The 25,075-nt window shown below is 43.0% G+C and overlaps 1 protein-coding gene across 1 annotated transcript; it reads right to left on the reverse strand.

The window, feature by feature from the left end:
• Positions 1-4,978: 4,978 nt before the first annotated feature.
• On the reverse strand, positions 4,979-24,578 carry LOC146080784 (uncharacterized). Its single transcript, XM_083188434.1, has 6 exons — positions 24,535-24,578; positions 15,125-15,280; positions 11,999-13,858; positions 11,463-11,585; positions 7,536-7,646; positions 4,979-5,352 (listed from the first exon to the last, which is right to left on the reverse strand). Exons 1-6 carry the CDS (start codon positions 24,542-24,544, stop codon positions 5,315-5,317), a joined length of 2,298 nt encoding a protein of 765 aa, XP_083044560.1. The 5' UTR covers positions 24,545-24,578; the 3' UTR covers positions 4,979-5,314.
• Positions 24,579-25,075: the final 497 nt, after the last annotated feature.

Here is a 25,075-nt window from a genome sequence, read left to right on the forward strand (position 1 = left end):
ATTTTGTGTGCACAAAATCTGTATACCAATCACATCTGATTACAACTCTATACATACTGACAATAGAGATTCTACATAAAGACTAGCAATAACTAACTGTAAATTGTAATAACACAGCATACTGTATTTTTAAAAGCAATATGTATAATGTACAGCCCACAACACACTAATCACAGATCTACACATAAAAATGATCGGTTATCAACTACAAGCACCCAGCATGCATTGCCATTGTATTAACAAGTCCTAATAGCAAAATTGAGGCCAGCCATGCTGGGTTTTGTAATTCCACAATTTTAAGATTATATAAAAGCATATTAAAACCCTGGCGCTAAATAAAACATTTTTAAAATCGCTATGTATAATACATTGTTAATACTATTATAAAATATTAAAACTACACTATACTGTAAATAACAAACATAAGTAGAATATTAGCAAACTTACCAGAGTAATGATACACTGCTGCAGATCTTCAAGCTCAATGTGTGCTGACTTGTGTGGTAGCTGGCTGGTCAATTGCATACCATATTTATACCCCCCAGTGTCAGTTAAACACATCTGTGATGCATTTGTCTCATTTGAATATTAGTGACGTGGTTGTGCTTCACGCATAGCTAGACATTATTTTCTTATTTCTAACATATTTTTGATTTAAATACCATATTATCCAAAACACAGCTGTGTTCAGAATATATTGCTTGATAAATTGACTCCAAATTGTCCTGTATAAAATCCTTATTCTTAAATAAATAACAGACATGGTTTACCAGTAACTGCATACAATATATATATATATATATATATATATATATATATATATATATATATATATATATATATATATATATATATATATATATATATATTTTATGAAGTCAAATTCTGTAGTCTCTAGCCCCGTCTGTAAATTGATTGTAACTGCAATACATGGCCACTAGATGTCACTCATGCTCTGTTGCAAAGATTTCATGGCCTTTCTTTGATCTGTCTAACCTAATTAAACAGATAGCCATGTGAAAATGTTTTTTTCAGAGGTATGAGATTTCTAATGAATATAATTGTTACCATCACTGCCGTGCGGTCTACTCTAATTACGTCATACGTAAATATCAACGTCTTCAAAGACTATGGAATCCGGTGTTTAAAATTACTTTTGAAAATTACAATCCGTCACACACACGTCAAAATGGGGTTGACGTGTGTGTAAAACAATACTCCATTTCTCAGGCTCCTGTGTCTTTAAATGTATAACATATGCCCCCACAGCCTGCATCACCATTCAAACCATCCTTATCAACTATACTTACATGGTCTACAAGGCTTTTGTTTAAGCATGTGTGGAGTATACCCTTATTTTTATTTTTTGATACACGGTTGGTCAGACATTTCGTTGTAGCGCTTTTGGATCGTTCGAAGGTAAGTGTTATTATAGTTGGTAATGATTTGCCTGTATTATTAGTCGTGAAATATCGCCGGATTCGTGTTTTTAAAGTTCTATTGAAGCGTTCTATAACGGCTGATTTCACATATCATTGGCTGTGAAATGTTGTATACCGAAATTTTTCAAAAAACCTTACCACTTTGTTTAGAAATTCTTCCTGCTGGATAAGATATCCAGTGGCAAACGCAGGATTTTCAGAAGGGGGTTTCCAGAGGGGCGGAGCAAAGCACGGAGATGGACACTTAGGTGACCCAATATATGCCGGATCAGTTAAAGTATTATAGATAGACCAAATGTACATAAATAATAAAAAAAAAAAAATCTAATTATATATATATATATATATATACACACACATACATATATACACACACACACACACACACACGGGCATCAACAGCCGTGTAGATCCCTGGGCATAGCAATGTATTGGGGCCCCTACCGATCCTCCAGCGGTAGGGGTGGAGGAAGCTTTGGTGTCCCGCGAGTGGTAGGAGGTATTGTATCAACCGCTCAGCATGTAGGGCCTGGATCAGTAATTTCCACTAATTACCCCTTTACTGCACAGATGGTGGGAGATGGGGTGGGAGAAGTGGGCATCGGGCTTAATGAAGGGGCCCTGATACACAACTTCCAGGGTGGTAGAGGATGTTTAATATGCAGAGGAGGGGTGTATAGTGGAGTGGGCTTATTATTCCTAATTTTCTGGTGGGAGGACAGCTTGCTTGACTGCAGATATCTCCAGTTCCCGGAAATAAATTTCTTAGATTTTAATGGAATTAAAAACTAGAGAATCCCACCTACCAAATGGTCCTGGAGACTAGGGGATCAGAGTTCAGGAGGCAGAGCAATCTGCCAACGAGTATATAAAACTACATACCAGGTGTGTGGAGCTGGAGCAGTAACCAGCTGCTGGAAGGCTGATATCTCTGGTTCTTGGAACAGTAGAGACAAGCTACCTAGTGTCCATCAAATGGGGAAGTGTCCCAGCTTTTGGAATATACCCTCAGAAAAACTCTAAGTCAGACAGAACCTGAAATATCTGACTGGGAAAAGCAATTAACAGGCTTGGATGGGGACCATTGCTTTGAAGTCAGATATCTCCGGTTCCCAAGAGCCGATTTTCAAAATTCTTGTACCCATGGAAAGAGGGGACCCTCAGCTTTCAGGCTAGGTCCTTAGACTCCTGAGGGGGTTTCTGGGTACTCAGAAACCCCCCTGCGTGCGCTACTGATATCTTTAAGCTATCTTTATAAATTTATTTAGCTGTGGTGTTATTTGATATGGTGAATATCTGTGTGTGTGAAGTTATAGCATCAAATCAATTATTTTTAATACTGTTTTATTATTTATACTACTCTGATATCAAACGCGATACAATCGTATCGCGTTTGATATCAACCTGTATAAAAGGGGCGTGGACCTGTCAAAACCAATTAGTTTGAAGAAAAAGTGTGCCTTATCTACTAGAATGTACTGTAACATTCATAAGAAAATGTATAAAAAAAAAAAAATAATTACAGATCTTTCCATTCTCTCCATTAAATCATCTCACTGATTCCTTATGTACAGTAAAAACTGGAATAACGCGGCTGCGTCTGCTCCAGGAGATTACCGTCCGCTGGAGCTCCCACTCTGCTTTGCCTGGCTCCCCACACTGTCAACTCCCTCTGCTGCAGGGCCCCTCTGCACCCAGACTCAGGGGGTGAAGCCGTGGCCATCTTAGTTGTGGTAGGTCAACATCATCTGCCACGATTCCACGCTCCTGGCCTGCCATGGCAAGTAGTACAGACCATCTACACAGCACTGTGGTGGGGGAGAGGCTCTGGTCATTCTGTCCTACTGAGATATAAGGTACTGCCCTTTAAAAAAATAGTTTGACATCACACGCCTCCTGCCTGCACAAGCCCAGAGCTGCCTGATCCTTATTTACTACAATGAGACTGTGCATTGTGTGCTTTGTCCTCATATCACTGTGGCCACATATATGTAACAGCAGCATGCAAAGATACCCTCTGCCACTATTTTACCTGATGCGCATGTGCCCGATACTGAAGTCTTAATATATTTCAGGACTGGGTAGTATCTGGGCGCTGCAATAATGCAGTCTGTACAACAGAGGAATATCCAGACCATTTGGAAGAGGAGCAGTTAGTGTATGGCTTCACATCAGCGATATCAATGACTTACACTTGGGTAGAAACCCAGCTGTGCAGCGAGTGCTTTGCAGCCCCCCAACATGCTACCACTGCAGATTGTAGTTTTTAAATCCTCATAACCTGTACTTAATCAGGTCCTATGTTCAGTATCTAAGTGGTCTTTAACGAGATGTTTCATATAAAAAGGCACATACACACTAGAAGATTTTTACAATCTGGTTGGAATGAAAATCTGAAAATTCCTGGCAACAAAATTACAAATCGACCGTTTACTCCCAAATGCTGAAAAATGGACAAAAGCAATCTGTATAAAGGCCACACACAAAAGACGATATTGAAATCAATCTCGTTCAGAATAATATTGATGGCATTATCTTCTAGTGTTACTCAAGTCCATGATTTGTTATTTAATGCGGAAGTGCCTTGGGCACCCCCCAACACGGCTAATATGAGTGTCTGCAGTTTTTCCAGTAGGCTTAAAAGAGCGTAAATACAATTTGAATGAGCCATTACAGAAAACACTACAGTACAGTCATTGCCCCATTATAAAGATGCGTTTCCCTGCAAAATACATGGTACTTGTGTATTACCACGGCACAAATTACGTAGTGGTGTATTGAGAATACCAACACACCACTATGCTGGCTACATAAATTACGTAAGTTATGTAAACTACGTAACTTGTTTAGGAGCTGGGCTATGTAAACTATGCAAGTTACGTAACTTGTTCAGGAGCTGTGATAATACATAATGGTTCATATCCCCACTATCCACGTGGGCGTGGAGTTAATTTTATAAAGCGCGGCGAGCCCCACGAGGGAACGCGTATCCGCGTCCCCTCGCGGGGCTCGCCACACTTTATAAAATTAACTCCACGCCCATGTGGACAAATAGAGTATGACGTGGCTAGTGGGGATATGATTGTGTTAGTGGGTGGTGTGTCGTACCCTCAACTATGTCCACAGCGCTCGCACTCTGCTCCCCGCACTCGCGTTCTCCATGACAGTCCCCGGTGGCAGCAATGTACGCAATTAACGTAGTACTGCTGGGGGAGCAGGGAAACCATGTGATGCTCCCCCAGCAGCAGTACACTGAATTACGTACATTGCTGCCTCCCCAGGAAGCTTCTCCACCCCCCCTGCCGGGTGTTTGTGTCCGACGGGTGCTGGCGGTATCTCCCCCCTCCGACCCCTCAAGCCCCGCCGAGTAAGTATAAAAAGGAACATATTAGCAGGGTGCCCGGCTAGGCTATGCTGACAATATAGCCTAAGGTACGTTGTCAGCATAGCGTAGCTGGGTGCCCTGCTAATACACAAGTACCAAATACATTTTAACATACAAAAAAAAAAGCCACCATAATATACCACACAGCATATGCAAGTATATTAAACTTTATTCAATGCTGTTATACTTGTGACTTCAGTGCTATTTACATTAAAGTGCCTCTTCGGTTATGTGCCATTCAATAAATTTTAATTTTTATATTCAAAATGTCAAACTTCAATAAATTCATTGTGTCTTGTTCATTCCTTTCTATATTTATAGTTTAATTTTCCCCTCTGGTGCATAGAAAAACTACAGGGTTACACAAAAATCAGTGGGTAGGTAGGACTCCCTTTAAGGAGTAAAACAATTTTAGCTACATGCAAAACTCACACACAGATACATTAAGAAATAAATATACTTTAAATACACTAAATAAGCAGCTTCACTACTTTTTCTTGGTGCCACCTCTTCTTAAGTTTTGACCTACAAGGAAGAAAATACATAATTTTTACATTTTACAATGCTGTAGTGTTGGTGGCTTTAACAATCATATCCAAGATGGCATTAAAAGATAGTCTACTCAATTTTGACATGCTATTTTTCTAGCATTTACAGTATGCATTAAAATATATAGCTAATCTTACCAGCACTCCAAGTATGCAAAATCTTTATTGGTCTTAAGGTCCATACACACTTGGCAACTATGCCCAGAGTGTATGGACATTGATGATGGCGTTCATTGCTGGGGGTGCATAGCTATGTAAAGCCGTCCTCAAAGCCGCTCATCTGCTGGTATTACTAGCAGATGAGCAGCTTTCCCAGCAATGATGCGCGATTGCTGTATTGAGCAACATGGGACTGTGTTCGATCGGTACTTGTTTCCTAGCACGGCGCCCATCGCATTAGTGGTGTGTGATGCGATATTCCCGTTAAATTAACAGGAATGCTTGTACAATGAAATATCGCATAGCATTGCATGCCAGCAAATGGCATGCAGTGAAATTTTTAATTGTATGGGTGCTTACAATGTTAAATGCACCCCCATTGTCAATGCCACCCCCACTATAAACGCCAACCCGAAGTGTGGCGGTAGGCGTCCTCCAACCTTTTCATACCCCCATTATCCACGTCAGCATGGAGTGGATTTTAGATAGTGTGGCGAGCGCAGCGAGGGGACGCGAAATACATGTAAAGTAATCCGTGTCCGCTCGCCGCGCTTCGGGCTAGGTGGCTCGCTGCGCTCACCACACTATCTAAAATCAACTCCACGCCGACGTGGATAGCGGGGGGGGGGTAGGAAAAGGTCGGAGGACGCGTACCGCTGCGCTCGCCATGCTTCGGGCTGGCGTTGATAGTGGGGGTGCATTTACCATTGTACAAGCACCCATCAGGGTGCTTGTACAATCAAAATTCGAAACACATGCCGCTATATTGCATGCAATTGTATAAGACAACAAAAACCAAAAGAAAGCGCTTGGATTCAGGGGATAAAGTGAAGCCAATCTCTACTAAAATTAATTAGTTGCCTAGCAGCATTCAAAGATACAGAAACAGTAATAATGAAAATAATAAAATTTAATAATCAATTACATAGGTACCGGCCGATACCAGACATGGACAGTTATGAAACAATATATACAGACAGTAAAGAATAATAATAAAGATCAGGATTATCCTGAATGATTAGTTAAAATATGCTAAAATAGCCCATATAGTGCAGAAGAGGGGATCAATGTCCTCTTGATATAAAAGAAGTTTTCACTTGTTCCAGCCTCAAACCCAAAGTAGGTTAGTAGTGATAAGCAAGCTAATGTTGTTAGTATGGAAAAAGAACAGTTATATATAGTTAGTCCGGTATAAAAAAAAAAAAAAATATATATATATATATATATATATATATATATATATATATATATATATATATATATATATATATATATATATATATATATATATATATATATATATATATATATATATATATATATATATATATATATATATATTTTTGTGTACCTCCAAAGTTGACACAAACACAGCAGAGTTTGAAGATAAGCCGGCCGGCAGTATCTTTCAGTTTGGCAGGATTTTGTGAAATTACGCGTTTTCCCGCTTACTTGTGTCAGCGGCTTTCTCAAAGATAAAGTACAATTGTAAAAGATGCACTACAATCAAAAATCGGGGGCGCCATGCTAGGAAACAAGTACCGTTCGATCTGCTAGATCAGGGGTCCTCAAACTATTTTGCTCTGGGACCCCATCAGGCAATAAAAATAATTGTAGGACCCCAGCAAGTTTTTACAGAAGGTCATCACATCACCTGTGAAGTCAGCAGACAGCACATACATGGCAGCATTGTGGAGGCACAAAATCATTTAAGGAGTCTTAAAAATCTGTTGAATTGTCTGTTACTTTAGACTCCTTAAATCACTGGCTGAGATTAGGAAAGGCATCAGCCTGACTGTCAGCAACATGGAACCGCTGTCCTAGATCAAAGCAGAAATAGACTTCCTAGTCAAGTCCATTTCTGCTTTTGATACTGATGGATCAAATCTGCATTTAAACAATTATCGATTTTATTTGGACTATATGGTCCAAGTGGAATTAAAAATGACCCTGAATCTACGAGTGTAGACACCATTAAAGACATAACTGAAGCATTCATACCTCTATACAAAAATGATCTGGGAATCTCCCATGCCTCTATTTCTTCTGTATCAGTTTTTGTTTGTTTTCTTTTAGAAGACTTGAACGTTCCCTTCTTTTTTGGAGGCTTGTCTAAAAGTTGTCAGGAATTAGCACAACATAAAAAAAAAAAAAAAGAAGATAGACAAATTAGCAACAAATGTTTTTTTTTGGGAAGAACAAAAAAAAAAGTAGGTTATATACACTCATGTCACTAATTAATTGTGCTGAGGTGCAATTCAGCCACAGTAAAACATAGTTAACAGATACTTCAGTTAGAGAACACAGTCCCCCATATATACTGGCAGGCAGATTTAGGAAGCCTTAGGAGAACGAAGAAGTTTGAGCACATGCACTTCCATGCTTTTAAAGGAATCACATTGGGAGTCAAGGCCAAGAACAGAATATTTAGACTTTAGTGAACAGGTTCTCTTGTTTTGAGGTGCACTGCAGCTTTGTTATATGCCAGAATCCATCTAATTTTAATTGACTAGATAGATCACTCTGGTTTATGTAAAGAGGTACATACAAGGTCAGATACTAAACATTTTCGGTACTTGTGAGTTATCTGGGCGCCCGATTTCGAAATCGGGTCGGATCGGGCACATCGCATCGCATGCGACCATCGGATGCGATGCCCCGATTTTTCCATAGGAATCAATGTTAAAATGGACTGAGTACATTTTAACATGGAATTCAATGGGAAAAAGGGGTTCTTTTCATACCCCTACTATCCAAGTGGGCATGGAGTTGGATATAAACCTGTGGCGAGCGTAGCGAGCCACCGAGCCCGAAGCGTGGCGAGCCCCGCGAGGGGACACGGAATACCGTCCCCTCGCGGGGCTCGCTACGCTCGCCACGCTTCGGGCTCGGTGGCTCGCTACGCTCGCCACAGGTTTATATCCAACTCCATGCCCACTTGGATAGTAGGGGTATGAAAAGGACCCCTTTTTCCATAGGAATCATTTTAACATTGATTCCTATGGAAAAATCGGGTCATCGCATCCGATGGTCGCATGCGATGCGATATCGCATCGCATCGCATCTGATTGTATGCCTTAACTTAAGGCATACAATCAAAAAATCGGGCGCCCAGATAACTCACAAGTACCACATTTTCTATTTAAATGGAGAAGGATATATGCCTAGTGCACAAGGTGCAGGTAGTATTGGGTTCAGGGGTGCCGAGAAGGGGGGAGGGGGGATAAGCAGGTACAGTTTACCCAGGCCTGTCAGGGGGGTCCTGGTCTGGACACAGTTTAAAAAAAAAATTTGATGGCGAGTACGCCGGGTCTGAGCGTGCTGGAGTCACCTGTTCAGCAGCGGCATTGAGAGTGCGGATGTGGGGGAAGCAACATCAGAGGTCCTTCTGAGCGTTGTTCCACTCTCAGACTCCAGGGCCTGCCACACAGTGGCGTAACTATAGCTCCGCAGCCCCCGCAGTGGCGGGGGGGGGGGGCGCAGAGAAATTGGGGGCGCCGCCGGGCTATAGTTACCCGCGGTCTGCGTCTCGCCCGGCTCTCTGTCGGGACCTTCCTGAGGTCACGGTCCCGGCCGGCTCCTGCTGCAATGAAAACTGACAATTAGAAAATGGCTGCCCCCATACTGCAGACAGTTTTCTGTCTGCAGTATGGGGGCAGCCATTTTCTAAGAGTCCGTTTTCATTGTAGCAGCAGGAGCCGGCCGGCCGCGTGACATCAGAAGGTCCCGACAAGAAGGGGGGGCAGGTTAGGTGGGGGGTGCCGAATAAACGTGCGGCTGGGGGGCGATAAATAGTTAGTTACGCCCCTGCTGCCACATGACTTTGGAGTTTACCGTATCTCAGCAAAAAAAAGGATACTTATAGGTGCTCAGAGGAACTGGGTCAGAGATGCCAGCTCCCGCAGGAGTACCGCCCACTCCGCAGAATCCAGCCCATGTGTAATGGGCATTATGGCATGTGGTAAAATATGTAAATAGGTATTATGGTGTATGGCATAATGTGTACTTCCCAATACGGTGTGTGGCATAACATGTAATGAGCATTATGGCATGTGGTAGAATATGTAATGGGTGTGTGACATGTGTAATAAAAGGGGGGTGGGTTTTGTCAATCGCATAAGGCTGAAATCGATTGTCTAGGACCCCTATACCTTATATTAATAAATGTAGGTATTACTTAAGACAGGGGTGTGCTACCTTGGGACATGGGAATTGAACCAATTTGCAAAAAGAAGAAAGAATGTCCTTTGCAGGTGCACCAAAGAAAAAGTTAAATTTTAACTTTTATTAGAGTATTTGGTACTTATGTATTATCTGGGCTCCCATGTTAAATGCACCCCATTTTTTCATACCCCTACTATCCAACTACGCATGGAGTTGATTTTATATAGTGTGGCGAGCGCAGCGAGCCACCATGCCCAAAGCGTGGCGAGCCCCGCGAGGGGACGCGGTCTCATAAGAAAAACGGGAGCTCAGATATTACGTAAGTACCGAGTATTTATAAAATACTGCGAGAAAATATTTAAACACAATAATGACATACAAAGGTGGGGTTCACACATTAAAACTAAGGTGGCAGGCAGATGTTGTGTTTTGAACGTTTGAGTGTGTCAATCAAATGACAGCGTTTGGCTACCCACTTCTGTGCAGCGATGAGGGTCTGCAGATCCCACACGTTGCTGCTGACAGATAGGAGTGGGTCAATTGACCAGATAATCACTGCTCCCTCAGTCTTGCACACAGAGTCAGATATTGAGCGTGGTTGTATGCAAGACTCTACAGCACACTGAGGGAGCAGTGATTATCTGGTCGCCTCACAGGGTTGAGATTCCTATCTGCATTTACGCATTTATCTGTCAGCAGCAACGTGTGGGATCTGCAGACCCTCATCGCTGCACAGAAGTGGGTAGGCAAACACTGTCATTTGATTGACACTCAAACGTTCAAAACACTACATAATTATTATCAGCAACATCTGCCTGCCACCTTAGTTTTAATGTGTGAACCCCACCTTTGTATGCCATTATTGTGTTTTCTCGCAGTATTTTATAAATACTCTAATAAAAGTTAAATTTTACTTTTCTTTGGTGCACCTGCAAAGGACATTCTTTCTTTTTTGCAAATTGACATGTGTAATAGGCATCACTAAATTATTGTCCCTGTATCCACCTTGGAAGCAGTGGCATAACAGCTCCGCAGAGGACCTCTGTCTGTGGGGGCCCCAGGAAGTTGTTGTAACAGGGCCCAGGATTTCTCTTGGCAGCCCCGATTGATGTTTAGGGACATAAAGGTTTATGTCCCATAGTAACCCAAACAGTAGAGCAAGCAGGTAAGTAATGCCTTCACTAGCGCTCCCAATATAAACCAAGGTTACATCTCCACCCCTGATTGAAAGGATGAATAACCAAGTTCTCCTGGTGACTAAAAATATGCTGTGCTTTCTTCTGACGATTCTCTTCAGGAGGTTCCCAAGGCACTCCAACAGTAGATGTTTTAAGTACCTCTACTTTGGAGAGTCTTGATAACTGCACTTGGGAACCTCTGGTGAGGAGAATCAGAAGAAAGCACAGCATATTTTGGAGGGTCACCGGGAGAACTTCTCCACCCCTGATTGAAAGGGTAAAGTAACACAAGAACACAAAAAGCAGTAACCTTGGTTTATATTGGGAGCGCTGGTGAAGGGATTACTTACCTGTTTATTATAACATCTTTTGGCAGGAAAGAACTTAAGACCTTTGAGCCATCCCTAAAATCAATTGCAAGATTTGAAGGATTTAGAAAGGTTCTTGAAATGGAAAAGTATCTTTAAACCTTTGTCTCAGGAACAGGGCAAAGTTACAGGAACGTATATAAAGTAACCATTATATTTAACAGACAACCGTATCACAGCCTTAATATCAAAGTGTAAATTTTAAACAGCTTCAATACCTTGCTCTTTGATTTTGGGTGGATCTTGCAGATAATATGTAGGTTTGCAGAATTTGGGCTTAGCACCTCTTCCAACCCAGTACTCTTCAACAGTTGCCCCAGAGGTTTTCTTTTGAGGTTTTCCTAATTAACGCAAATAAATAATGAGACATGCAAGTGACAAGACTTGAACTAATTTGGCAACCAACCTCTTTTACAGTATGATAGGACTATACAAGCCAAGTTATTACACCCAAGCATACTGAATTAACCATAGAAACAAATTAGCATAGCTTCCATGTCACACAGGATAATGTCACTTCACTGTGTGGACTTGCAATGGGTTCATAAACATTTCAGTTGCTCACGAGGAAGAACAAATACATAGGTTTCTTGAACAGAATGCCAAAGATGACTGAAGCCGTCTGATATCAATACAATTTTTAAATTCATAAAATCTTTCCACTGAAGACTTTTCCAATCCGCAGACTTTGCAAAAGTTAGCGGTGTACAGGGAGGAAGACCATATGCAGAAGATTCTTCACGAATTAACTTACCACCCACTGGTTTCGACAGGGATTTCTTCTGTTCAGACACCTCTTTGTATCCTCGATCGGACTTTTCATAGCTGCCATAGTCACACTGCTTTAGTCGATGCACCTGCTCCGAGGCTTCACATGCATCCTTTTTCTTCACTTTAAGCTTTTCTTTGACTGGCCACCCAATAAGTTGGGCTGGAAATGCCCCCTTTGGAGGTTTCCATAGAATCCTTTTCTGAGCAATTTGCTTAAAGAAGTTACTTTTGCTAAGGTCTAGCTGCTGCTTTGGTAGGTTTTCCTCAAAGTAATATTCTTCATCTTCACTCTGGTCATCTAAATCAAAACCGTGCAAGTTCTCTTCCTCCAATACCCAATATTCCTCTGAATCTTCTGGTTCAGACAGTGACTGGCTTTTTCTTGGTTTCTTCTTAACAGAAAATAGTTTCTTCTTGCTTAAACCTCTTACAGGCACACCAATTGGCCGGCTTTTGCTTGAAACATCTTTAGCCTTCACCCTTGAACTGTATTGGCAACTGGCATGCTTCACAGGCATCTCTTCTTTCAGAGAGCCACTGCTTTGAATTCTCTCCCTCCCCGAGCTTTCAACATTTTTTCGGAATGCATACAAACCTTTCCTCAGCATATAATCAGGGACAAAGTAAGAAACTGAGGCATTATCCATAGATGACCCTTCATCTCTGGAAGAAAGCTCCTCAGAGGTTACACTTAATATGCTTGGTCGCTTTTGCTTCCTCTGAGACATATAAAAATCATAATCATAGTTATTTTCTGCATTCTCAAAGCAAGCCAGCCAACTTTGGGAAGGGAGGATCTTCTGCACAGAGTCATCTGCCCACACACTAGTATTTGCTACCTTTATCTCTCCATTACATAAAGACTGGCTCTGAATTAAATTTTCTGGACATACATCAGGTTCAAATAACAGTTCTTCACTGGCCTCTTCAGAAGTATAACTTCCCTCCGAGTCTTCTTTGGCATCGTCTTGGGCATTGAAACCAGGGTGAACAATGTCAGCATATTCCACCAGCACAGACTGAGATTCACCCTCTTCAGAGGCCTTTAATTTCAGACTCTGCTTAGCTGGTTTACTAGTTTCAATCCTCTGCTCTCTGTTTTGCACAAGTGAAGGCAGAGTTCCTGTTTCTTGTACAGTATCAAGGCAGAGTACAGAAGAAGACTGTTTACACTCATCTTTGTTAGAGAAGGAGACACTCTGCACTGCAATCTCTTCTCCTTCTGGACGAGGGCCATACAACACACCCTCACAATACAGATCCCGCTGCACTACATTGTCTGGTATCTCTTTAACAACTGCCACATCGTATATAGGTATTGTTTCTTTATACGATTTCCACATCTGTATAGCAGCAGGGGAACCACTTCCATACTCTATTCTTACCTCCTCTTTCTCATACGCATAGCTTCCTGGAGGCATGTTTCGGTACTGTGATGAGTTACAAGCATTTTTGTGAAAGTCTCTTTCTGGCAGAGCCGTCACTGGTGACACTGTCACCTCAACATTTTCAGAGTTATTTTCATGCTCTGTGCTAATGCCAGAAGAATTGGATACCAGGTTTCCTGCATCACAGCCTTTACTTTCTGTAACCAGTTGCTTTTTGGTTACACATTCTTGCTGCCTTGGGTCTGTCTGGGTTTCTTTGGTTTCGGTTCTTCTCCCTGGGCTGCTGTAATGCCTAAACCTCGTGGCATGGTAAAACATAGGAGAAGGTGGATTGGGATTAAAATTAGGTCTTCTGTTCATTCTCATGTTCATTTGATGCTGGGGGACATAAAATCCAGGGTACTCATGGAGTGCAACAGAGTAATATGGGTAGTAGGGATTTCCACCTCTGAAGCCTGAAGTGGAGAAGAAAAATATATTAATATAAAAAGTAACACAATTTCTAAACACATCTACATAACTATAAATTTAACAATGTGTGTATGGTATGGATGTTCCACAATAACTGACTAAAAGTCTTCAAACTTTACACATTACCTTAAAGGGACAATCTAAGTTCAAAGATGGGTTTAAACAGAGGACACCTTAAGGGTGCCATCTTAAGGGTCCCATTTTAAGGGTCCATGCTATTTCTGTTTTCATGCATTGTGATAAGTCGTTGGAAAGCTTACAAACTTTCAGGATAAAGCCAAGGCTGCTAAAAGCACCGCCGTGCCCTGGTAAAAAAAAAAGGGGCGGGGTCAACAGGAGGGGCATGGCTACACCCCTGTAAAAAAAATTTAATTTGCAGGAGGTGCAGGCTGTGTGCCGATGCACAGGCAGCTGCTGCCTCTCCCCCCCTCTCTCTACTCTGCTCTCTACTCCCACTGCCTGGTCTCTGCAGTGGGGGGGGGGTGGGGGGGGTGGACATGGGACCCAGGCAAAAGTTACCCACTCCAACCCCCCTTGGCGGCACTAAATATGACAAAAAACAGACTCCCTTACATGGGACCCAGGCAAAAGGTACCCACTCGAACCCCCCTTGGCGGAACTAAATATGACAATAAACAGACTCCCTTAAGTGGACCCTTAACTTCTGGAGTTATGGGTTTTCCTGGGGCAGGACAAACCTACTAGGGAAGGTTTTTCCTGCCCCAGAAATACTCACTGCATATGGGGCAGCCACTGCTTTCTGCAGCAGCCCCTGCTCCCCTGGGGCTGCTGCTGCCAGCTTCGGCTGTTTATGGCCGCTTGGGTGGGCTCGGGTATTCGAGCACTCAGCCATTCATGCATTAATTTGCTCAAACACATGAACAGCTGAGCCTCCTTAATCCACCCAGAGTGGCCCTGATCGGCTGGGGAGAATATTAGTGACATGGGGGGAGGGGGGGGGGGTGTGGTACGCCATGCATGGAAATTTGTCTGGAGCCCGCTCCTGCAGCGCAGCCGGGGAAATTTCAGGTCAAACCACCAAAGGAGTTAAAGGCATATAAAGGGTCCATTAAATGAAAAACTTGAGAATTGCATATTTGCACATTTTATAGAAAAATTGCACATTTTATAGTAAATTGAAGGAGCTTTAAATAAGCCTTTGTTCTTGGTTACTTTAACCATCTTGGTAAAATGCACAGATCATAACCTTCATGAGTATTAGGAAGTTCAATTTATAGCAACAAACCTACCTGTACTGGGGACACAATATGGATTGTAGAGTTGACTCAGGTACCAAGGATTTGGGAAAGGTAGTTGTGCTGTTGGCTGAGCATAGAAGAAAGGTCTCTGTTGAGATGTAGAATACTGCCCATTTTCTGGAGGAGGCGCTGCAGTGTTCATTTTACCTGCAAAAAAAAAGTTAAATATTCTATCCAGGGGTGAATTTAGGGGTCAGGCCGCCCCTAGGCACAACATTTTTGCCCCCCCCCCCCCCCCCCCGGGTAGTTTTATGCAAAATATATTGATCTTTTTTTAACAAAGTATGAGAGAGCCCTATGTAACTTGCTAGGTAAATGTAGTAGTATCACTGGAATGCTCTTTCAGTATTACTAGTAATATTTTTACATGTGCATACTGAACTTTTTTGTAAGGAGATTGTTAAAAGTCTAGAAAGTTCTTTGTTAAATCAGAAATTTTTGTTTAGAGCCCTGGCTCAGGTGTACACTATGCCAAAATTTAGCAAGTGAATAATTATAGGCACACTGCATATGCGTCACTGGTGCAATGTACAGGAACTGATTTTGGGTTATGCTCGTAGTGAGGATTCATTAGCATGTGATTCACAGGATGCGGACATTTTGGGAAAGGTAAAGGAATGCCTACAGATGGTGAGTTAGGACCATTTTTAGGGTGTAAAGCAGCTGCCAACGTAGATCCTTTATGCAGGAAACACATCTCTGGCCTCTCAGCTCATGTCTATTCTGAGTGACCATAATCTGACTTTTTCGCCAATGCCGCGAATGTGGATGTAGTTGCGGGCATCTGTGAAATCTTAGTGGGCATCTTGATAGAAATCTTATTGGTCAATCAATACAGTAATCAGGAGCATGAGGTTCCTGGCTGCAGTGCTGTGGTGTAAACACCCCCCCCCCCCCCTGGATATGTATATGTGCACCTGCAAAATATACATACATACATACATACATACATACACACACAATAATAAAAAAACAACACCAGTACACTGGTGTTGGAAACACACAACAATTAGCTCTTGTAAACAGAGGCACACACTTTTAACCAGAAAATTTAGTGGCACTTACTGTTAACAGAAATGATGCAAACAGTTAAAGTGTCTGCTCCGGACACATTCCTCTCCGTGCAGCAGCAATATGAGGGGTGGGAGGGCTCGGTATTCTGCACAGAGAATAGTTCCTTGCCTCTTGCAAGGAACAAAAGTAACACACTAGTAAATAGCAGTTTTTCACAGCCTGTGTGGGCACTGGGCAGACTCCTCCGGAGTTTCAGGCTGTCAGTGTGTGGAGCAGGCGCATACTGTCTGCATGAACTGCTCTGAAGGAGGGAGGGAGGGACTCGGGGACACAGAACTATAGCTTCAGGCTGCCGGTGCCGTTACCTAGAGTAGGATAAATACAGCGGCAGCCAACAGCAGCAGCAGAGCTGAGCGCACACACAGGCAGTGGGGATGCAGAGAGCTCCTCCCTGCACTGAGGAGCCGCGGCAAGCAGGCGCTCTGTAAAAGTGTCAGACTGACATAATGGGTGACAGCAGAAGGTGCCTGCCTGGCGGCTGCCGCCCATGATAGGTGCCGCCCCTGGGCCCGTGCCTCACGGGCCTAGTGACAAATCCGGCCCTGATTCTATCTACTTTAGTTATGCAAAATATACACCTAGAAGGGAGAGTATAGCACCAACCTGTGGCAGCGCCTCCTCTTCTCCCACCCAGAGTGAGCAAGATTACACTGCTTATATCAGAGTAAGGAGTGGAGGTATATGATAATACCACTCTTCTCTCCAAAAGAGGGAAGGGGGTTGCTCCACTGGGGAAGGTGATGCGGCACGGGCCACCGATACACTCAACGAGAGGTGGCATGGTCAGGGGGTGATGCAGCGAGTAACTCCACGGGGGTGATGCGGCAGCCCCGCCGAGTCACTCCAGGGGGGTGGGGTGGGAGGAGTTGCCGCTCACCTCCATTCACAGGGACCTGCTCCTAACTGCTGCCCTGCAGTGGCCGGCACCCTAGGCAAATGCTTAACCCCTTAAGGACGCGGCCTATTTGAGCCCAAAGGACGCAGCCCTATTTTTCAAATCAGACATGTGTCAATTTATGTGGGAATAACTTTCTAATGCTTTTACTTATCCAACTGATTTTGAGATTGTTTTCTCGTGACACATTGTACTTTTAAGTTAGTGGCAAATTTTGGTCGATACAGTCTGTGTTTTTTTGTGAAAAAAAACAAAATTTGGAAAAAAAATTGAAAATTTAGCAATTTGCAAAATGTTAAATTTTCTGCTTGTGAGACAAATAATCGTACCACTCAAAATAGTTAATAACTAACAAAGACCATATGTCTACTTTATGTTGCCATCATTATTTCAACCTCCTTTTAATTTTTTTGGACACTAGGAGGCTTAAAATATAAATAGCAAATTCTCAAGAAAATTTCAAACACTGATTTTTTTAGGGACCAGTTCAGTTCTGATGTGACTTTGAGGGACTTGTATGTGAGACACCCCCATAAATGATGCCATTTCAAAAACTGCACCCCTCACAGTATTCAAAGCAGCATTTTGGAAGTTTGTTAACCCTTTAGGTGTTTCACAGGAATTAAAACAAAGTGTAGGTGAAATTTCAAAATTTCATTTTTTTAGCAGATTTTCAATTTTAATACATTTTTCTAAGGAACACAGTAGATTTTACTAGAGAAATGTGACTAAAAATTGATTCCCCCAATTCTTTTGTTTTCATAAATATCCTATATGTGGCCCTAGCGTGCACGTTGACCAAACCACAGGCTTCATAATAGAAGCAGCACCTACTTGATTTTGGAGCCTCCTTTTAAGGAGATTATTTTTTATGCACCATGTAGGTTTCTAGGCACCATAAGATGCTAAAAGTTAGGAACCTCCCCCACAAGTGACCCCATTTTGCAAACTACACCCCTCAGGGAATTTATCTAGGGGTATAGTGTACATTTCAAACCCCAAGGGGTTTCACCAATTTTGGTACAACTGGGCTGTGAAAATGCAATACATTTTTTACACAAAAATGCAGTTCTGGCTCAAAATTTTTCATTTTCACAAGGAATGAAGGAGACAAAGCACCCCAAAATCTGTGCCGCAATTTCTCCAGAGTACGGCAATGCCTCATATGTGACCAAAAAATACCATTTGGGTGCATGGCAGGACTCAGAAGGGAAGGAGTGATATTTTGATTTTGCAGCACAGATTCTGGTGGAATGAATGGTGGGTGCTATGTCGCATTAGCAAGACCCCCGAAGCACCAATACAGTGGAACCCCCCACAAGTGACCCCATTTTGCAAACTACACCCCTCAGGGAATTCAACTATGGGTATAGTGAGTACTTTGACCCCACTGGTGTTTTGTCAAATTGTTAGGCATCGATACGTGAAAATGAAAAATGTCATTTTTTCCATTAATTTGTAGATTCACCCCATAATTTTATACTTCCACAAAGGGCAATAGTAGAAAAAGCACCCCAAAATTTGTTACACAATTTCTCCTGAGTATGGCAATACCCCATATATGGTTGTAAAACGCTATTTGGGCAGACAGCAGGCTTCAGAAGGGAAGGAGTGCCATTTTATCACAGAGTTTGCTGGAATGGTTTTCGGGCGCCATCTTGCATTTGCAGAGCCCATATTGTACCTGTGCAGTGGAAATCCCAAGCAATTGATACATTTTTGTTACTAGCCCCCCTCATGGAACTCACTTACGGCCGTAGTGAGCATTTTGACCCCACTGGTGTTGTCAAATTGTTATGGGCTGTGAAAATAAAAAAAAACTAATTTTTTTGATTAATATGTAGCTTTAGATCAAAATGTGCCATTTTCACAAGGGTTAATAGGAGAAATTGTGTAACATATTATGGGGTGCTTTTTCTCCTGAGTATGGCAATAGCATATATGTGTTTGTAAATTTCTGTTTGGACACATGGCAAGACTCAGAAGGGAAGGTAATGGCATGCGGCTCTTTGTACAAGCTGTGTGGAGTACATTAAAATTCAAGGGAAGTGTGATATATCTTAAAACAATCTTTGATACACAAGCCGGGTTGTGTGGGGCAGGTTTCACATTGTTAAGTTGTGTCCTTTCTTATCCCCTTTTTGTAGCATACTCTACATGGTTTCTGGGACCTTCCTTTCTTTCCAGTGTGGGGGACTTCACTCGGAAAATGTTGCCCTGGTACAATTTGCGAGGCCTCGCTTCCAGAAGTACTAGGGCCCCCCTGTTCCTGGTTGCCAAAAATAAGGGCCTTTATTACTGCCTCTTGGTACTCCAGGAATGTCCCCCTTTGGCCTGCACATCGATGTAGTACAAATGCGTTGTACAGTGCCATTTGTACTATGTGTGCAGCTAATTTTTTATACCAGAACCTTGTTTTTCTCATGGCACTGTAAGGCTTCAGCACTTGATCGACAGGTCGACCCCCCCCCCATGTACCTATTATAATCCACAATGCAGTTGGGTTTTGAGGTTTCGGTACTTGTGCCCCGCACTGGGACAGGGGTGCTGCTATGGCCATGCACTGTTGTCAAGATAAGGACATCTCTCTTGTCCCTATACTTGACACACAGTACATTGTCGCTGCATAATGCCCTGCTCTCGCCCCTTCTAAGTGTTTGCCCAAGCAGCGACCTAGGGAGGCTTCTATTATTTTTACGTGCAGTGCCGCATGCCACAGTACTTCTGGAAGCGAGGCTTTTGAATAGTGGGACGCTGGTATAGAAATTATCCAGGTACAGGTGGTATCCCTGGTCCAGCAGTGGGTGCACCAAATCCCACACTATCTTCCCACTAATTCCGAGTAAGGGGGGGCATTGTGGGGGGTCTATTTTTGTGTCTGTACCTTCATATATCCTAAATTTGTGTGTGTACCCTGATGTACTCTCACACAGCTTGTACATCTTCACGCCATACCTTGCCCTCTTACTTGGCAGGTACTGGCGGAATTGGAGCCTCCCTTTGAAATGTACCAGGGACTCATCTATTGAAATGTGCTTCTCGGGGATGTATGCCTAGGCAAACTTGGTACTAAAATGGTCTATTAGGGGTCTAAGTTTATATAACCGGTCATAATTGGGGTCATCCTGGGGTGGGCACTGTGCATTATCCCTATAATGGAGAAACCTAAGGATCGCTTCGAAGCAGGTCCTTGACATAGCCACACGGAACATTGGTGTATTGTATAAGATGTCTGTGCTCCAGTAGGACCTAATCGTGGGCTTCTTCACTAGCCCCATGCACAGTACAAGGCCCCAAAATATAACCATTTCATTTTTATGTACAGGGGTCCACTTGAGGGGCTGGGCATAATTAGAGGTGGGGTTTTGCTCAATAAATTGTTGGGCATAAACATTAGTCTGGGTGACCATTAGATCAACTAAATCATCACTAAAAAAAAAATTAAGTCCAGCTCTCTGAACCCTGCTGAATTGAATTGTATTCCTGGATTCCCTGTGAACTCAGGGACCTGGGGTACGTAGTTTTCAGGGGTTGTCCATGTGGGGTCAGAGGACTCGACTACTGCATTGGGAGTCCTGCGTTGCCTCCTCGGGGGTTCATCAGAGTCACTAGATGATGAAGAGGATGACAAACGGAAATTTGTCTCATCCTCGCTAGCAGACTCAGTTTCAGAGGCCAGAAACGCGTATGCCTCCTCGGCAGTATATGTTCGTTGGGCCATAGTTTTATTGGTGTATATTTATGAGGTGCTTCAACACGTGTGGGGTTTTGTAGCACTGAAAAATTATGGGGTACAAATGCACTGAAAAATTATGGGGTACAAGTAACGCACAGAAAAAATTATGGGGTACAAATGCACCGAAAAATTATGGGGTACGAGTAACGCACAGGAAAAAATTATGGGGTACAAATGCACCGAAAAATTATGGGGTACGAATAACGCACAGAAAAAATTATGGGGTACAAATGCACCGAAAAATTGTGGGGTACGAGTAACGCACAGAAAAAATTATGGGGTACAAATGCACTGAAGAATTATGGGGTACGAATAACGCAGAGAAAAAATTATGGGGTACAAATGCACCGAAAAATTATGGGGTACGAATAAGGTACAGAAAAATTATACGGATCACAACACACAAAATTAGGTGGTGACTACAGGGAGGGTGATCCCAGCACAGATGACCACAGGGAGGGTGATCCCAGCACAGATGACCACAGGGAGGGTGATCCCAGCACAGATGACCACAGGGAGGGTGATCACAGCACAGATGACCACAGCACAGATGACCACAGGGAGGGTGATCACAGCACAGATGACCACAGGGAGGGTGATCCCAGCACAGATGACCACAGGGAGGGTGATATAGGCAGGGGTGACCACAGGGAGGGTGATCCCAGCACAGATGACCACAGGGAGGGTGATCACAGCACAGATGACCACAGGGAGGGTGATCACAGCACAGATGACCACAGGGAGGGTGATATAGGCAGGGGTAATGTGGTGATCAGCGCAATTTTACACAGCCTAAACTCTAACACAGCTCTGACACAGTTTCTCCTTCAGAGGCTCTAACACGAGTGAGCCCGGGAAGAGAAGCAAAACATCCCTTTTTCAATAGAAAGGCTATGATTGGTCAGTCAGTCCTGACTGACCAATCACAGCGATCGGCGGGGCGGGACCACTCTGGCCCGCCGGCGCACTGACACGATCGGCTGCTGTCGATGACAGCAGCCATCTTTACTATGTCGCCTTGTCACTTGACAAGGCGACATGACACGGCGGGGACGTACCGGTACGGCAAGGTGCGCGAACTACCCCGCTGCCGTGACGTACCGGTACGTCCGCGGGCGGGAAGGGGTTAAAAGCTGCCTAGTGGTGGCGCTGGCCCTGGCTACACTGCTGATCAGATTATAAATGATCACTTTAACTGAAGAAAATATTGTAGGGTCTGCAAAGATAAGTGTAAGATGAGCAGTACACCTTCATAGAAAGGAGCTGGTAACACCAAAGATGGTGGTATGGTAGCCATCAGAAGTCAGTCTCCAAGATTCCAAGCAATTAATCCCAAACAGGATTAGGAATACAGAATATTTCATGTGTACTCCGCCTCCACGTGTCTTCATTTTGTTACATACTTTGTGCAACTCGAAAGACAACAGTAGTAACCGTGAACCCTGCAAATTGCATTCCAGCCAGAGACTTCTGAGAAACTGACACTGCACATGAAATCAGCATCAATTTACAGGGGCTCGGAAGATATGCATACAGCTAGATGATGGCATAAACATACATAATAATAATAATAATTATTATGATTTTACAAAAGGCTAAACAGCCACTGCAAACGCTCCTGCACTAGGCGTTTACATAACCAGGCTATAGATCTGACTATGCAAAACAGCTTTATCAATAGATCCCCCATCATTAGCATAGCTGCCTACCCTCCTGCATTCTGCAGGAGACTCACTGAAATAGGAGCTATCTCCCTCTCTCCCTCATTAGTATAGCAATCTCCATCATTTCACCTAGCCCACATTACACTGTTACATTTTTGGGGAGAAAGGAATGAGAGATAGATACATTTACATTGAATCATCAGCACCATTTCCCAGCACTTTAGCAAGTATAGTAACTCTTACTAACTGCTTTGGGGCTCATCTACATTTGTATATAGGTCATTTTAAAAGATGCCTCTCAGATGTAGCAGTGCACACCGACGCTTCTAGGTGCCGCGTTCACAATCTCTATTCACAATCTCTCCATATGGAACTAGACATGCCGTTTGGGTGGAGCATAAAATGCCCCCTCAATGGGGCACTGTGCAAAAGTCTATTTCCAACTATAATCTCCCTGAAACTAGTTTTCAAAAGAAGGCAAGTATGATCATTAGATTGTCATCAGATAATCAAAATATTTCCCCCCACAGTGTTTTAATCATTGCTGCAGCAGATCTTTTTTTATTTTTAATGAAAATATCTCCACTGTGTATGTAGGAAACGCCACATGACAGGTGATGACCACACTCTCTGCAAGTTACTTCTCTGGTATTTTAGGAGATTTCACATTTGAGAAATGCTCCTTCAGGGAAAGGCGACACTGCACATAAACTCAGCGCCAGTTTCCACCAGGCGCAGGGATAGAAAGAGCCATCTACCACCATTGACTAAAAGTTTATATAATTTGATGAGGTTTTAGTCCCTATTGAGGATCACACACAGACATGCAACCTAGGCTCATACACACTCGTTGATTTGAGTTGAAAGCTGCGTACGGGCTGGCAGTGACTTCTGACGCGCTGGACTGGTGGCCACTCATCGGATCGTATCAGATAGCTATGGAAAGCCGTCCACACACCCCCCACCAAAAAAAAAAAAAAATGTAAGGCACTGAGCAATTTTCAACCCAGAGATTCTCCCCATCAGCATTGTCTATACACTCTAGTAGGGTTACCACCTCATCACTTTTATCCTACACAGGTACTGTGGCTGATTAAACCAGGTGAAATGGAGTCTTTAGGTTAGCCAGCCAAAGAACCTGTGTAATTAATAAGTGTCCTACTAGCATGTTATATAAAAACACCAAATATTTTTTAGTAAAAGGGTATGAGCTGCTGAAATCTTTATACACAACACAAAAAAACCTCAGTTTCCAACATAAAAGCAAGACAAAAAAAAAAAAGAAAACCCACCACCAACACACACACATAGTTAAACAGCTTCTACCAACTACAAAACTTGTACCTTTAGCAGAAATAAGACCATAATAAATCTTATAGAAAACAGCCCCCTAAGGGTGGGGAGTCAGTCAGAAAACAAAAAGTGTTAGCACTACAGGTACTCAGGCGCAGATTTATTAAGCTCGGTGAAGTGATAAAGGGTCTGGTTTTTATCATCGGCCAATCAGCTCCAAACTGTCATTTTTCAAACCAACCCTGTAACTTCACAGTTAGGAGCTGATTGGCCGGTGATAAAAACCAGACACTTTATCACTTCTACAAGCTTAATAAATCTGCCCCTCTATTGCAGAGCAAAATATCTCACCCCGTGTGTACGGGGCTTTATACTGGTGAAGTGGATTACACATCAGAACATAAATGAAGAAACTGAAGAAAATATTGCAGTGGCTGCAAAGATAAGTAACAGAGAGGAGCATTACACGTTCTCTTCAGTTTAGAACAGCACATTTGGGATGGAAAGGGACAAGTATGCAAAGCACCTTTGTGTTGCTATACCCCACCCCGCAAAAATATAAAGATAAAATTCCCTTATGAATACATTTTGTCACTTCAACTACAAATATCCACTTTAGACATCAAAACACAAAGATATTAACAACAATTATATTACATAGAAAAAAAGATGATGCACTAACAATTCCTAAACCACAAACAGAAATGCCATTATTTAAGGCACCCACACCTCAACTTACCTGGTTGCATCCAAAAGCACAACTAACTTTCCACCAACCTCCTAGCACCTGTTTCACATTTATAAATTATCTAGCTCTTCATGCACACCAATTAGTCTGCAGGTGGTCAGAGGAAAGATGCGGTATGGTTGTTAAACACTGGATCTGGGAAGGGTCAATATTATAGGGCCCCTTACACTTGTGAGATTTTGTCAGATTTGACCCAATTCAGGTGGATTGGGTCAATTAATCTGACAAAGGGCGGGATGTTGTAACATCCGCGCCCATTATCGCCGGCTACCGCATTATTAATAACGGCATATGCTGTAACATATGCCGTTATTAACGCAAGGGACAGCTCTTGCGATAAGAGCTGTCCCTTGCGATGCGGTGCCGGTGCTGGACTTCCGGGTATGTGACCCGGGAGTCCATCTGCGCATGCGCAGAGTGCCGCGGCGCCCGCAGGGCATGCTGGGAGGGATCCGTGACGGATCCCTCAAACAGCGCTGCGGTAAGAAGCCCATAGGCTTCTGCAGGGAATCGCCAGCTTTTGCTGGCGATT

This window comes from Crinia signifera, chromosome 5, assembly GCF_055691185.1.
Source record: "Crinia signifera chromosome 5, ASM5569118v1, whole genome shotgun sequence".
NCBI classification, from domain to species: domain Eukaryota; kingdom Metazoa; phylum Chordata; class Amphibia; order Anura; family Myobatrachidae; genus Crinia; species Crinia signifera.

What these genes read in the sequence shown, in the direction of transcription:
- LOC146080784 (XM_083188434.1), bottom strand. An exon ending in ATATTGTGTCCCCAGTACAG is followed by an intron (nt 13,859 to 15,124) that starts GTAGGTTTGTTG and finishes TCTCCACTTCAG; the next exon opens with GCTTCAGAGGTGGAAATCCC. An exon ending in CCTGTCGAAACCAGTGGGTG is followed by an intron (nt 11,586 to 11,998) that starts GTAAGTTAATTC and finishes TGCGTTAATTAG; the next exon opens with GAAAACCTCAAAAGAAAACC.